Here is a 14,454-nt window from a genome sequence, read left to right as displayed (position 1 = left end):
ACAAAGACAGGGACAAAATCAAGTCCACACAGTATTCATCAGACTAAAATATAATGTCTCCGACATATGTTTTGTCACATTGTGTCTAGATAACAATGCCTTTATTTCACCTGATCTTTCTAGATCATCACAGTAAATGTGTGATTTCTTCCTCTGAGAGGGATGTGCCACCACTAGTTCTCCAAAAACAGTGGCACAGATACAACTGGAATGTAGTGGAATTACAACACCCCCTGCCCAATTCAAACATATAGGGAGAGACACAACCATGTACAGGCAAAAAACCCACAGGCAGATTACAACCATGTACTACTGGCATACTATCACCCTGCCCAAATAACACACAGTCTAGGCACTGATACATCCAAGTAGGCATTACAAACCAAGTAGACATTGCCTAAAATACATACATGACAGATACAAATATGTATCGGCATTGGCTAACAATTACCCTGCCCAGAAAACACAAATACAACATATACCGGCATACAATCTTCCTCCCTGCCCACTACCACAGCCGTGGCAACATTGAGCACAAAGAGGGAGGCTTGAGCTGACTTCCGCAAACAGCTGCTGCTCACCCTAACTAAGCATGTCACACAGAGACTCCCACTCTCCTTGACAACAAAGCTAAAAAGCTAATTGTGCAGCCGGAGCAGAAGCACAATGGCTGTGTGGTTCCTCTCTCTGTCTTCCTCTCCGCTGTCATTAGGTAAGACTGATACGGTAGACTGTACATACACTACGCTATCCTCCTCTCCTCTCCTCAGCATCACCCCGGTTCCCCGCACGGTGAAATCCATACTCACCACATCTGTCTCTTAGGAGGGATGCAATTGTCTCTGTTGATGGCAGTCACCCCCATAGCCATCTGCATCACCGTTATGTATTTCTGATACTTCATGTTGTCCACCACTACTAGGAATCCACACCACAAACCAGTTTATGGAAAACATGTAATTTCTATTCGCTGGCATCCGCCTGCACCGCGTCTTCCTTGTTCAGCATCAGAACGCCATTTCCAGCGCTGAAGGACTGACAGGGAAAACACTCCCCACGGAGCTCAACAAAAGGTACCATGCCGCTGCAACCCATGTCTGCAATGACACCCTAATCTCATTAGTGCTCAAGAATAGATGGCTAATCCATTCAATGTTAGTCAGGACCACAACATTGTTTTGTTGTTCGCCCTAGAGGCACTTTTCTTTGGAAAAAAAACTCTAGCTAGCGAAACGCTGCAGCGGCACCCAAATGTCCGTGTGTGAGGTAGGAGAGAGTGTGCTGTGCGTGTGTTTAACGAGAGAGAGCAGAGAAGAGAGGCGTTAGAGGGAGGGAGAGGGAGGGCATGTAGAGCTGAGAGGGGTTCTTGTCCAATGAATAAATCTTGGTATTTCATTTGGGTGCATGATATAGTTTTTTTGTTTTCTCAGAGCAAACACAGGGTTCATAATTAAACCCTATAAAAAAGGGCTGTATAAAAACTTGATTAATGGGCTGATACAGGACTGCTCCCAGACCGGTAGTTTTTATACCTACTGAAAGGAAGGGGGGGGAGACAGCAGAGAAGGTAGGAGGGAACAAGATACATTTTTTTTCTCCCACAATGTAATTATAGTCTATTATCAACATGTTGATCACATCAATTAGACCATATTTAATTAAACATAAATCATTAAACATTTCTTCCTACCCTATCTATTATTATATATTTTTTTACAATGTTATCTTACATTTGCAGGTATCAAGGCAGTAAGTGAAACTGAAAAACAGGGTTTGCTTCATCTGTGACAGCTGCCTACCTACTGACCTTGTTGTTTTAATCTTAGTCAGCCAAACCCTGCTCCGACTGAGGTCTGAAAGGCAGTCACCATTACCCCATCACTGGCTCAATTAAATAGAGTTCAACAACAAGGCTAATTGGGAAAGGGATTTGAGAGATGGGAATGTAACATTCGTTTGAATACAGAAACTGTTTCTAAGTGGTTTATGAACACAATACTATGTATCGTTTTTGTTATTACTGTCCTAAACATACAGTTCTATTGTTTTTCTGTCCTGACTCACAACGAGGAGGAGTCTCACTTAACCAAAGATCCCTGTCTGGTCCCAGATTACAGATGATTAGGAATCTAAAAGTGGATTGAGTTAGATTAGCCAGCCTACTGCACACAGATTATTGTATACCGTTTCTGTTCTCATCACAAATAAAAACAAACCATCTGTCACGGTTGTGTGGAGAGACGGACCAAGGCGCAGCGTGCTCTGAGTTCCACATATTTTATTAAGTGAAACTTACAAAACGAAACAAACAACTAACCGTAACATCAGAGGTTAAAACAAGATCCCACTCAAAACAAGATCCCACAAAACACAGTGGGGAAATGGATGCCTAAATATGATCCCCAATCAGAGACAACGATAAACAGCTGCCTCTGATTGGGAACCATACCAGGCCAACATAGAAATAAAACACCTAGATAGAAACACCCCCCCAGTCACACCCCGACCTAACCAAAATAGAGAATAAAAAGGCTCTCTATGGTCAGGGCGTGACAGTACCCCACCCCAAAGGTGCGGACTCCGGCCACAAAACCTGAAACCAACTGGGGAGGGTAGGGGGGGGTGACTAGTGTCGGTGGCGGCTCCGGTGCGGGTCTTTGCCCCTGCCCAGACCCCGGATCCGACCATGGAGCTGGGTAGAACGCTGTGCCCGGACTGGGCATCGGCGCAGAGGAGGGCCCCGGCTATGGAGCTGGGTTGGACGTCGCTCCCGGACTGGGCACCGAAGAAGGCTCCGGCCATGGAGCTGGACTGGACGCGGCCCGGCTCGGCCCGAGGAGCTCCGGCCGGGCGGACGGGCCGGCGGCGGGCACGGCGCAGGGGAAGGCTCCTGCCATGGAGCTGGAGCTGGACGCCGTGCCCGAACTGGGCACCGGCGCAGAGGAAGGCTCCGGCCATGGAGCTGGACTGGACGCCGTGCCGGCGGGCACCGGGCAGGGGGCTCCGGCGGGAGCGGGGGACGCCGCCCCGGACGGGCACCGAGGGCTCCGGCCTTGGAGCTGGACTGGACACCGTGCCCGAACTGGGCACCGGCACAGAGGAAGGCTCTGGCCTTGGAGCTGGACTGGATGCCGTGCTTGGACTGGGCATCGGCGCAGGGGAAGGCTCCGGCCATGGAGATGAGTTGGCCGCCGTGCCTGGACTGGGCACCGGCGCAGAGGAAGGCTCCTGCCATGGAGCAGGACTGGACGCCGTGCCTGGACTGGGCACCGGTGCAGAGGAAGGCTCCAGCTGGACTGGACACTGTGCCTGGAAGCTCCGGACCGTTGACCCCCGCTAGAGGCTCCGGAACATTGACCGTCGCAGGGGGTTCCGGACTGTGGACCGTCGCAGGGGGTTCCGGACTGTGGACCGTCGCAGGGGATGCCAGACTGGGGACCGTTGCCGGAGGCTCCGGACTGGGGACCGTCGCCGGAGGCTCTGGACTGGGGACACGGACGCAGGCACAGGACGTACCGGACTGAGGAGGCGCACTGGAGGCCTGATACGTGGGGCCGGTACAGGTTGCACCGGACTGGTGACACGCTCTTCAGGGCGAGTGCGGGGAGCTGGCGCAGGACGTACTGGGCTGTGGAAGTGCACTGGCGACCTGGTGCGTAGAACCGGCACAAATTGTACCGGAACGGTGACACATCTCAGTGCGAGTGCGTGGAGGAGACACAGGATGTACCAGACTGGGGAGGCGCACTGGAGGCCAGATGCGTGAAACCGGTGCAGATGACACCGGACTGGTGTCACACTCCTCAGCACGCCCACGCTGCAGCTCTCTCATCGCCACCACCTCTCTCCGGAATCTTTCATCGAGTTCCTCCTTCGACTCCCTGACGGTCTCTGGCTCATTCCTCGGCTCCACCGACCACCCCGTGTGCCCCCCCCCCCCCAAAAAAATTGGGCTGTCTTTCAGGCTGTCTTTGTGGCCGCGAACCCCGGCGTCGTCGCTGTCCTACCTTCTCTCCTTGCGTCTGCTTTAACGGCAGGCTTTCGTATCTTGCCAAGATTTCCTCCCAAGTTCAGGATATTCTCTCCTCAATCTCCTCGTAAGTCCAGGAGGCCATCTCCTCCTGGGCACGCTGCTTGGTCCTGTTGTGGTGGGATCTTCTGTCACGGTTGTGTGGAGAGACGGACCAAGGCGCAGCGTGCTCTGAGTTCCACATATTTTATTTAGTGAAACTTACAAAACGAAACACACAACTAACTGTAACATCAGCGGTGCTACATGCACTAACTCAAAACAAGATCCCACAAAACACAGTTGGGAAATGGCTTCCTAAATATGATCCCCAATCAGAGACAACGATAAACAGCTGCCTCTGATTGGGAACCATACCAGGCCAACATAGAAATAAAACACCTAGATAGAAACACCCCCCCAGTCACACCCCGACCTAACCAAAATAGAGAATAAAAAGTCTCTCTATGGTCAGGGCGTGACACCATCTCCATAATGAGACAGTTCTTCTCTTTTTCCCGTACAGATATATTCACCTATATTACTCTTTTTTGATACATCCCTGCTCAAGAGTCTTACATAAACATCTCATAAGAATCAGAGGTCAAACCAAGCGGTCAGCAGTCAAAGGCCAAAAGATCCCAGTATCTCTGGGAGGACCACTATTTTCGCATTGATTCAATGTCCAATTCTAAGCAACAGTAAACATGTCTACATTTTCAGATACAACAAGAGGTGGAAAACACTATACAGAACATTAGACTTAAAAGGCTTGTCCGTTTCCGGTCAGATGTGTGCAAGATACTGTTTCTCTCTCTGAAGCTCTGTGATCTCTGAGTTCATGATCCAAGCACTGGGACTGTTTCAGAACCGCTCGGCCTCATGGAAAGGACCATTAACCTTTAAAGGTTAAACAAGTCTCTGCGTCATCCTACAGCTCATTCATTTGAGCACAGCCACTGGACTGGATACACCAAAACATAAAAACAACATGATTGAATTTTATATACTGCAGTATTGGATATGAAATATTCAAACGGCGTGTGAAACTGACGTCAGTGTGGTGCTAACAGTATATCTTCCTCCACTGTCCCTGTAGCCATACCAGGCTCAAACCAGTGATCCTCTGCTTTGCAAAACACACGTGACCGCACTCCTTGACAACGTACATGTATTTTGCCACATACTATGCTAAGATGCTAACATGACATGTTGACAATAGAAGAATAATAAATTCAGGGCCAGTGAATGGCTGCCATTTTGTTTCCGTTGTATGTCTATGGGCTGTATTCTGGGAGTAAACAAAGTGCCTGTCCAATCACATTGAGGGATGGGGCAGGATGGCCTGTGTTTTAAATGGATGGTAGAGGTCTGTGTTTCAAATGGAAAATTTGGCCAGGGCACTGGACGTAACGGTTAGTAATCTTTCATTAAGCACTAAGGGATTCTTAATGACTAAGCTGAGCCACAATCTCCTCTACCTCCTCTTAAAGCATGTCACTGCAGAGGAACATTACCGCCCATCAGCCTGGCTGGGAGGGGGAGGAGGGGTCTGATGCAAGGTAGGTTATATATCAGATGCCAATAAATGTAACATGGACTACATTAGGCCTACATACAAATGGGCAAACAACATCAAATCAAATGTTATTTGAGCCGAATACAACAGGTGTAGACCTAACAGTGAAATGCTTACTTACAAGCCCTTAACCAACAATGTAGTTAAGAAAAATAGGTGTTCAGAAAGTATTTACTAAAATAAACTGAAGTAAAAAATATATAAAAAAAATTAAAAAGGATAAAATAGAAAAATAACAAATAATTAAAGAGCAACAATAAAATAACAGTAGCGAGGCGATATACAGGGGTCACCGGTACAGAGTCAATGTACGGGGGCACAGGTTAGTCGTGGTAATTGAGGTAATATGTACATGTAGGTAGAGGTGAAGTGACAGAGAGTAGCAGCAGCGTAGTCTGGGTAGCCATTTGATTAGCTGTTCAGGAGTCTTATGGCTTGGGGGTAGAAGCTGTTAAGAAGCCTCTTGGACCTAGACTTGGCGCTCCGGGAACCACTTGCCGTGCGGTAGCAGAGAGAACAGTCTATGACTAGGTTGGCTTTGGCAATTTTTAGGGCCTTCCTCTGACACCACCTGGTATAGAGGTCCTGGATGGCAGGAAGCTTGGCCCCAGTGATGTACTTGGCCGTACGCACTACCCTCTGTAGCAACTTGCGGTCGGATGCCAAGCAGTTGACATACCAGGCGGTGATGCAACCAGTCAAGATGTTCTCGATGTTGCAGCTATAGAACTGTTTGAGGATCTGAGGACCCATGCCAAATCTTTTCAGTCTCCTGAGGGGGAATATGCGCTGTCGTGCACTCTTCACGACTGTCTTGGTGTGTTTGGACCGTGATAGTTCATTGGTGATGTGGACAACAAGCAACTTGAAGCTCTCAACCTGCTTCACTATAGCCCAGTTGATGAGAATAGGGGCGTGATTGGCCCTCCTTTTCCTGTAGTCAACAATCATCTCCTTTGTCTTGATCACATTGAGGGAGAGGTTGTTATCCTGGCACCACACTGCCAGGTCCCTGACCTCCTCCATATAGGCTGTCTCATCGTTGTCAGTGATCAGGCCTACCACCGTCGTGTCGTCTGCAAATTCAATGATGGTTTGGAGTTGTGCTTGGCCATGCAGACATGGGTGAACAGGGAGTACAGGAGACAGCTTAGTGATGAGCTTTGAGGGCACTATGGTGTTGAATGCGGAGCTGTAGTCAATGAATACCATTCTCACGTAGGTGTTCCTTTGTCCGGGTGGGAAAGGGCAGTGTGGAGTGCAATAGAGATTGCGTCATCTGTGGATCTGTTTGGGTGGTATGCAAATTAAAGTGGGTCTAGGGTTTCTGAGGTAATGGTGTTGATGTGAGCCATGACCAGCTTTTCAAATCCCTTCATGGCTACAGACGTGAGTGCTACTGGTCGGTAGTCATTTAGGCAGGTTACCTTGGTGGTCTTGGTCACAGGGACTATGGTGATCTGCTTGAAACATGTTGGTATTACAGACTCGGTCAGGGACAGGTTGAAAATGTCAGTGAAGACACCTGCCAGTTGGTCAGCGCATGCTAGGAGTACACGTCCTGGTAATTCGTCTGGCCCTGGGACCTTGTGAATGTTGACCTGTTTAAAGGTCTTACTCACATCGGCTACGGAGAGTGTGATCACACAGTCGTCCGGAACAGCTGGTGCTCTTAGGCATGCTTGTCAGGGATTTCTTCGTCGGAGGAAGATAATGCGAAATCGTCATCGGAAAAGGTAGACCAATACGCAGCAGGTGTGCAGTTGTTCATTTTGAACATTTAATTAAATCAACACGAATACAAAAACAACAAACAAGAAAACGAACGATAAACTGACAGTCTGCAAAGCATAGGCTCAACACAGAACAATCACCCACAAAATACAAGACAAACACACCCAACTAATATAGGACTTCCAATCAAAGGCAACACCAAACAGCTGCCTTCAATTGGAAGTCCAACCCCAATTAACTCAACATAGAACCACACACACTAGACTAACCATAGAATACAAACACATAGACCATCAACCAAAAACCCGAAATACTAAATCAAACACCCTTTACACAAACACACCACCCCGAACCACATAAAACAAATACCCTCTGTCACGTCCTGACCAAACTACAAAAACAATTAACCTTATACTGGCCAGGACGTGACAATGCTTCAGTGTTGCTTGCCTTGAAGTGAACATAGAAGTAATTTAGCTCATCTGGTAGGCTCGTGTCACTGGGCAGCTCACGGCTGTTCTTCCCTTTGTAGTCCGTAATAGTTTGCAAGCCCTGCCACAACCGACGAGCATCAGAGCCAGTGTAGTACGATTCAATCTTAGCTCTGTATTGATGCTTTGCCTGTTTGATGGTTTGTCGGAGGGCATAGCGGGATTTCTTATAAGCATCCAGGTTAGAATCCCGCTCCTTGAAAGTGGCAGCTCTACCCTTTAGCTCTGTGCGGAAGTTGCCTGTAATCCATTGCTTCTGGTTGGAGTATGTACTGTACGTACGTTCACTATGGGGACGACGTCATCGATGAAGCCAGTGACTGATGTGGTGTACTCCTCATTGCCATCGGAAGAATCACAGAACATATTCCAGTCTGTGCTAGCAAAACAATCCTGTAGCTTAGCATCTGTGTCATCTGACCACTTCCATATTGAGCGAGTCACTGGTACTTCCTCCTTTAGTTGTTGCTTGTAAGCAGGAATCAGGAGGATAGAGTTATGGTCAGATTGGCCAAATGGAGGGTGAAGGAGAGCTTTGTACGCGTCTCTCTGTGTGGAGTAAAGGTGGTCTAGAGTTTTTATTCTCTGGTTGCACATGTAACATGCTGGTAGAAATTAGGTAAAACGGATTCAAGTTTCCTTGCATTAAAGTCTCCGGCCACTAGGAGCGCCACCTCTGGATGAGCATGTTCTTGTTTGCTTATGGCCTTATACAGCTTATTGAGTGGGGTCTTAGTGCCAGCATCGGTTTGTGGTGGTGTGTAGACAGTCACGAAAAATATAGATGAAAACTCTCTTGGTAAATAGTGTGATCTACAGCTTATCATGTGATACTTTACCTCAGGCAAGCAAAACCTTGAGACTTCAATAATATTCGATTTTGTGCACCAGCTGTTATTGACAAATAGACACAGACCGCCACCCCTTGTCTTACCGGAGGCAATTGTTCTATCTTGCCGATGCACGGAAAACCCAGCCAGCTGTATGTTATCCATGTCGTCGTTCAGCCACGTCTCGGTGAAACGTAAGATATTACAGTTATTACATCAATAGCCTAACCCACTCAAGCTATAGGCTATATGATTGCAAGAAACAAATCTGAGACCTCAGAGATCCCTACTGTATGGATTTAATCAGACAGGAAAACACAACATCCTTAAATGTAATAAATAAATGAACAGCACCAGAACAACAGACACGTATCTAAGCTCATGCCAGGATATACAAGCTGGTGAGCAGCTGGTGAGGAAGGTCAAAATGAAACTGCTATTGTCAGCACCACTTTTTGTTTGGGAAGAACAGAGGGGTGTCCTTCTGAAATAACTGTCCAGAGCCAAAATCTCACTTTCTGACTTCCTGTCTCCTTAGGCTTATTTCAGACAGAATGGAACTTCAAAGAATGGAACTCTTAATACATGACCAACATAAATACAGGTGTGCTATCTTAATTTGACCATGCTTCTCACAGCAGGAAAATAATCCTGCAGAAATATAAATGTGAATTATTATGTAGATACATTTTTCATACAGAAATGTTTCCCCTATATGCATTTATGTATTGCTAAATCTTGGCCGCCAAAAGTTAGGAATTTTTATTTTGAATTATTATGTTTTTTTTACTTCGGAATGGTAAAACATTTTCAGTGTAAACTTAAACGACTAAAACCAAATATAAAGTATGTAGAAAATATAATGGAGCAATATATTTTTTTATAATATAATCTTTAAAAACTAACAATCACCAAAATAAAAACTAGACAGTCAGGGAGAATAGAAAAAAAAATGTTGTGGCATTGATTTTGTTATAGCCTAATGTTTGATGTGTGCAGGAAAATTATCTGCGACAACAGATTGATCAAATTAAAATAACAGATCTGCACACAAACACACACAAACAGAAAAATGCACACAAACAACACACACACACTGTGGAAGGTTTGAGGTTGTCGAGTGCAGCACCATAACAGGAGAAGGACCTGGGTTGCAACCATGTGGAAGACAGAGAGGACAAGGTCAAGGGAAGTGCAAGGTGATGCACAAGTCGACCCACAGCAGATTCTTTCTCCGCTGCTCCCCACCCTACCCAGTACACCTACACCTCCCAGTCACAGGTGACAGAGCCCAGCCTCCACTAACTCAGATAAACACCAGCAGTCTGCCTGCCCACTGACCACATGCCACCAGGATCAGGCAGAGAGAGGGCACACAATCACATCCATTTAAGTTACTGTAGCTTTACAGTGGTCACACTTCCACATAATTGCAGTTGTGGAGTGGAATTGAAGAATATTGGATTGGTTTAAGATTGAGATTTCCACTAGGAGCAGCACCCATCTAATGTGTTGATTATCCCTCGCCATAAATGACACTATCCACTGGCCCCAGACCACAATTAATCACATGACCCACTGCAGCAAGATTACATCTGTAGCCTTGAACTACAGTCCCTCACACTCTACCAGTCTCTCTCTCGCTCAAACACATAATGGAGAAACACTTACACTCCAAACATAACACACACACACACACACGCACGCACGCACGCACGCACACAACACACACACACACACACACACACACACACACACACACACACACACACACACACACACACACACACACACACACACACACACACACACACACACACACACACACACACACAAAAACTCACACTCACACAAAGGGAGACACGGACATTAACAGCCACACAAGCAGAGTAGCCGTTATCACAACAACTGTGTGTGGCACGTTCTGCAGTCAGGCAGTGCAGGGCAGACAGACAGTGTAAGCCTCCAGCTGCTTGATGTCACTGCAGTCATAGAGGATCGCTGTAACTCAACACTCCACTGCAGTGCTGCTTTCATTCCACACACACACACACACAAACACACACACACACACAGAGACACATTCCCCTGCAACGCCTCGTACCGGCAGCCTGCACGGCCCCCCATCTCCTCTCCATCCAGAAATGGGGCTGCTGACACACACTTTTCTATTTGCAGACCGTACATGTTATTTGTCTCACATGCCAGAGTGTAATGAAATGAACATGAGGCACTGGTAGCATGGAAGTTGCATACAGAGGACGTGTGGAGCATATTCATTTTAACATTACATGGGGCTGTTGGGTAATGTAATATGTATGCAAATGGAACAGAAGTGTTTCGAAGTGCCCACTATTTCCGCCTGTCCTCCTCAGCCTCTTCCCTCCTCTGCGCGCTGTTGTTTTGCTGTGTTTGTGGTCTGACTGTGTCTTGGTTTTTTGCAGGCGGAAAGGCAGTGAGAGGACTGTGTGTGTATGTGTGTATATGTGTGTGGCAGAGGAGGCTGGTGGGAGGCTCATTGTAACAGCTGGAATGCAATGAACGGAACGGTATCAAACATATGGAAACCACACGTTTGACTCCATTCCAATTATTCTATTCCAGCCATTACCATGAACCCGTCCTCCTATAGCTCCTCCCACCAGCCTCCATTGGTGTGTGCGCATGCATGCGGCTGGTCCCGGAGGAGGCCTGGTGGAGAGAGGGGCCAGAAGGACGGTGAGGTAGGCAGGCATAGCTAGGAGGAGGGACTACGGCTTAGCTGAGGATGAGGCACTGGCCTGGCTGTGATTTATGGCTCCAGCTTCAGGGGAGAAACAGGAGGTTGAGAGGAAAAAGGCCTCTCCGTGTGAGGAGGGATGCCAGGTGGAGTGGGCAGCCAGGCAGGCAGGAGGCTGTGTCGCAGTGCTCCGGGTGTAGACTGTAGGCAGCAGGTAGGAGACAGCAGGAGGCTGGGGGAACTGGCATGCTCGGAGCAGACAGCGTTGATCCAGTCAGCAGGGCAGTGAAGCAGGACTCGACATCAGCCCTCTCCTCCTCTGTCATCTCTTTTTTAAGAAGCTGTCTGGTTCAGACTTTTCCCCCTAAGTGCCTCACAGCCAAATATGCTGAGTCAATGATGAACAGGGGAGCCTGCACACACACTGGAGCATCCACTCTCCTGTCAGAAAGAGACACTTAACAGGTAACTACACTACACTGCCATACCAGTAGTTTATCTATAGCGCAGCAATACAACATAAATATATTGCCAGCCAGAGGTCAATCACTGGTTTCTTATAGCAAGTAAAACCCCTATTTTAGAACCCATGTGCCAAAGGCAAGCTGTTACCTACTGCCTAAAATGGAACCTTATCCCTTGTCAAAGACCAATAGGTCAGGAAACTTGAAGCAAAATCACTAAGGGGAGAAAATTCTATCCATAACCCACTGGGTAAGACTGTAAAAATCCCATAAAAGCTATGACTGCTAGCTTCTCATTAGAAGTCTGTGGAGCTCCTAGGAGCACCATGAAAGGACTCAGCAGATCAGGTGGGAACACACTGCAGCAAAAGTAATTGCTAAAACAGGTTATTGGAAAAGGTCTCTGAGCTTAGGAGAAAACACTCTCTGAAATACTGTACCGTTCAAAAATAATCAGTATGCCATGAGTGACTTATGTCAGATCACATTCTCAACCAATGAGAGGGAGCTGTTGATCTGACTGTGTTTCCATGGCGATCCGACAGGAAGCTGTGAGGATGCTGGCTCAATGCTTCACACATAAAAAAGGTTTAAAATGAATGTGAAATGTGAACATTCACATTGAATTATGAAAATGACACCAAATTGCCAGGGGGAAATATGCTAAAAGCAATCTTTAAAGCAACAGGACAGAAACAATATTCATATAGGCCTAATATATGTAAAACCCTCCCACAGCTGTGATGTTTAAAGTGTGTCGTGCCCATGTGACCCATCACTCCGTATCAGTCAGCCCCTGTCAGTCAGTGAAGGGTGAGGACAGATAACAAGAATGTGAAAGTGGTTCTCTGCAGACAGAGTGGAGGACGAGGGTTACAGTGGAGGGAGGCACATTGAGTCTTCTTCCTGAGAGCAAGTGAGTGGCATCCCTGAGTAGGCCCAGTAGAGCTGGGGGATAAATGTCTCAGCGGGAGCTCTCAACTGTCCACGTGAAAGAGGGGGAGAGAGAGTAGTAATCACTGCAGACCAGAGGCTGGCCCAGCTACAATCACCGCTACTGTCACTCACCCTGACGCCAGGCAACTGGATAGCTAGCTGGGTCTGTTATTGACCAACGTTTCTGATGCAACACCAGTCAGTCACGCAAATACGCTACACATCCATTAGCTAGGTCTAGCACTCACAGTCAGTCATGTGCTGTTTATGGCACAATGCTCCAAAAAGTCTGAAGCCTTCAGGTTAAATTATCAGACGGCTTCCCCCTGGAAGGCTGAAGGGTGTGTGGGTGTGTGGTCTTGTTCTTCTATCCTCAGGGTTAGGTTAAGGGTGAGAATTAGGTTAGAATTAGGGTTAGGGGTTAGTTTCAGGGTTAGGAAAATAAATGTTAGGTCCCCACGAGGACTGAAAAACAAGTGTGTGTGTATGTGCACGCCTGTGTAATCACAGAGACAGTCCATCACCTAGACTTCATGTAATGGCTGTAATTCTAACATAACTGCACAAATATTTCTACGAGTGCATTTAAACCTGGCTCCGCTCCCTCCCACACGCACACAGCTGCCTTCACCCCCTGCTGAGCACTAAGGCGCCGCCGTGCTCACCTCTAGCCATAGGCTTATGAGAGGTGGGCCCATGCACGCAATAACTACTAAGCACACAAACATTGACAGATTTGATATGAGCACAGCTAAAGAGAGAGAGAAGTCACAATACATTTTCCCACATTGACATTGGTTTTAAGGTCTCTGGGGACCAACCAGGTCTCACTCTCTAAATAAACACATTTATGCAGATATATTCACACCCACATGCTCATGCTGAGTAAGAGGGAAAGACGGAATATCCTTGATATCCCTTTGCTTTTTCCCTGTGTTTACCTCTCCTCTCCGTGCTGTGGGCTGAACGTGTGCCAGGCCAGGCAGAACCTGTCAGAGACAGAGGGCTGGGAGCAGGGGGTGTGGTTCTGCTGCACTGGGCAGATCTGATCTGCAGGGCCATAGTCAAGGTCAAACCCAGTGCTCCCTGCCAGAGGCAGAGGAAACCTGAACCAGCAACGCAACGGAAGAGAGCACCTCTCCCCTCACTGCACTGCCTGTCTGCTGAAGGTGTGTGCGGAGCGAGAGAGAGAGAGAGAGAGAGAGAGAGAGAGAGAGAGAGAGAGAGAGCAGGATGTTGGAGCTGTCTCTCCTCCTCAACCATGGGCGTCCATAAGGAACAGAAGCCAGGGATACAGGAGACAGTCTGGATGGGCTTGGCTGGGGCTCCTGGATACTGATACTTTCTGCATCATTAACACTGTCCCGGCATAGAGAAGAGCACGCTGAACACTATCCACACGGCAAAGGAAGGACTCAGCAATAACAAACCTACAGCCCTGAGCCCTTGTAACGTACACCACACACAGTTACTATGGTAGAGGAATTGAATTAAGCAATTAAAAGCTTTCTAGACTCTCTGACTCAAGACAGCACTAAGCCTATTACATAACTTAATAGCATCACAGCGTAGAGTAATAACATAATTCAGTGTACAAAATGTAAGACACGATATTACCGCTCTACAGACTTTTCCATTTATGTGGTTCCATCTATATAGTTGATTAAAGCTCTGGGGCCGTCTCTGGGCGGG

General features: G+C 47.5%; 1 protein-coding gene across 14 annotated transcripts in view; it reads right to left on the bottom strand.

The window, feature by feature from the left end:
* The window catches only part of tjp1a (tight junction protein 1a), a 185,345-nt gene that overhangs the window by 157,309 nt on the left and 13,582 nt on the right, over nt 1-14,454 (bottom strand). The window contains exon 1 of one of the 14 annotated variants that reach the window (XM_082969450.1): nt 810-1,286. The exons of the other annotated variants lie outside the window; for them this stretch is intronic. Within the exon in view, the coding sequence (XP_082825576.1) occupies nt 810-904 (95 nt within the window). The 5' untranslated portion in view covers nt 905-1,286. Of the gene's footprint in view, nt 1-809; nt 1,287-14,454 lie in introns of those variants that run through there. 14 annotated transcript variants of the gene reach the window in all.

The sequence above is a fragment of the Salmo salar genome, chromosome 26, assembly GCF_965601325.2.
Source record: "Salmo salar chromosome 26, fSalSal1, whole genome shotgun sequence".
Taxonomy (NCBI): Eukaryota; Metazoa; Chordata; class Actinopteri; order Salmoniformes; family Salmonidae; genus Salmo; species Salmo salar.
This window is presented reverse-complemented; position numbering and strand designations above follow the sequence as displayed.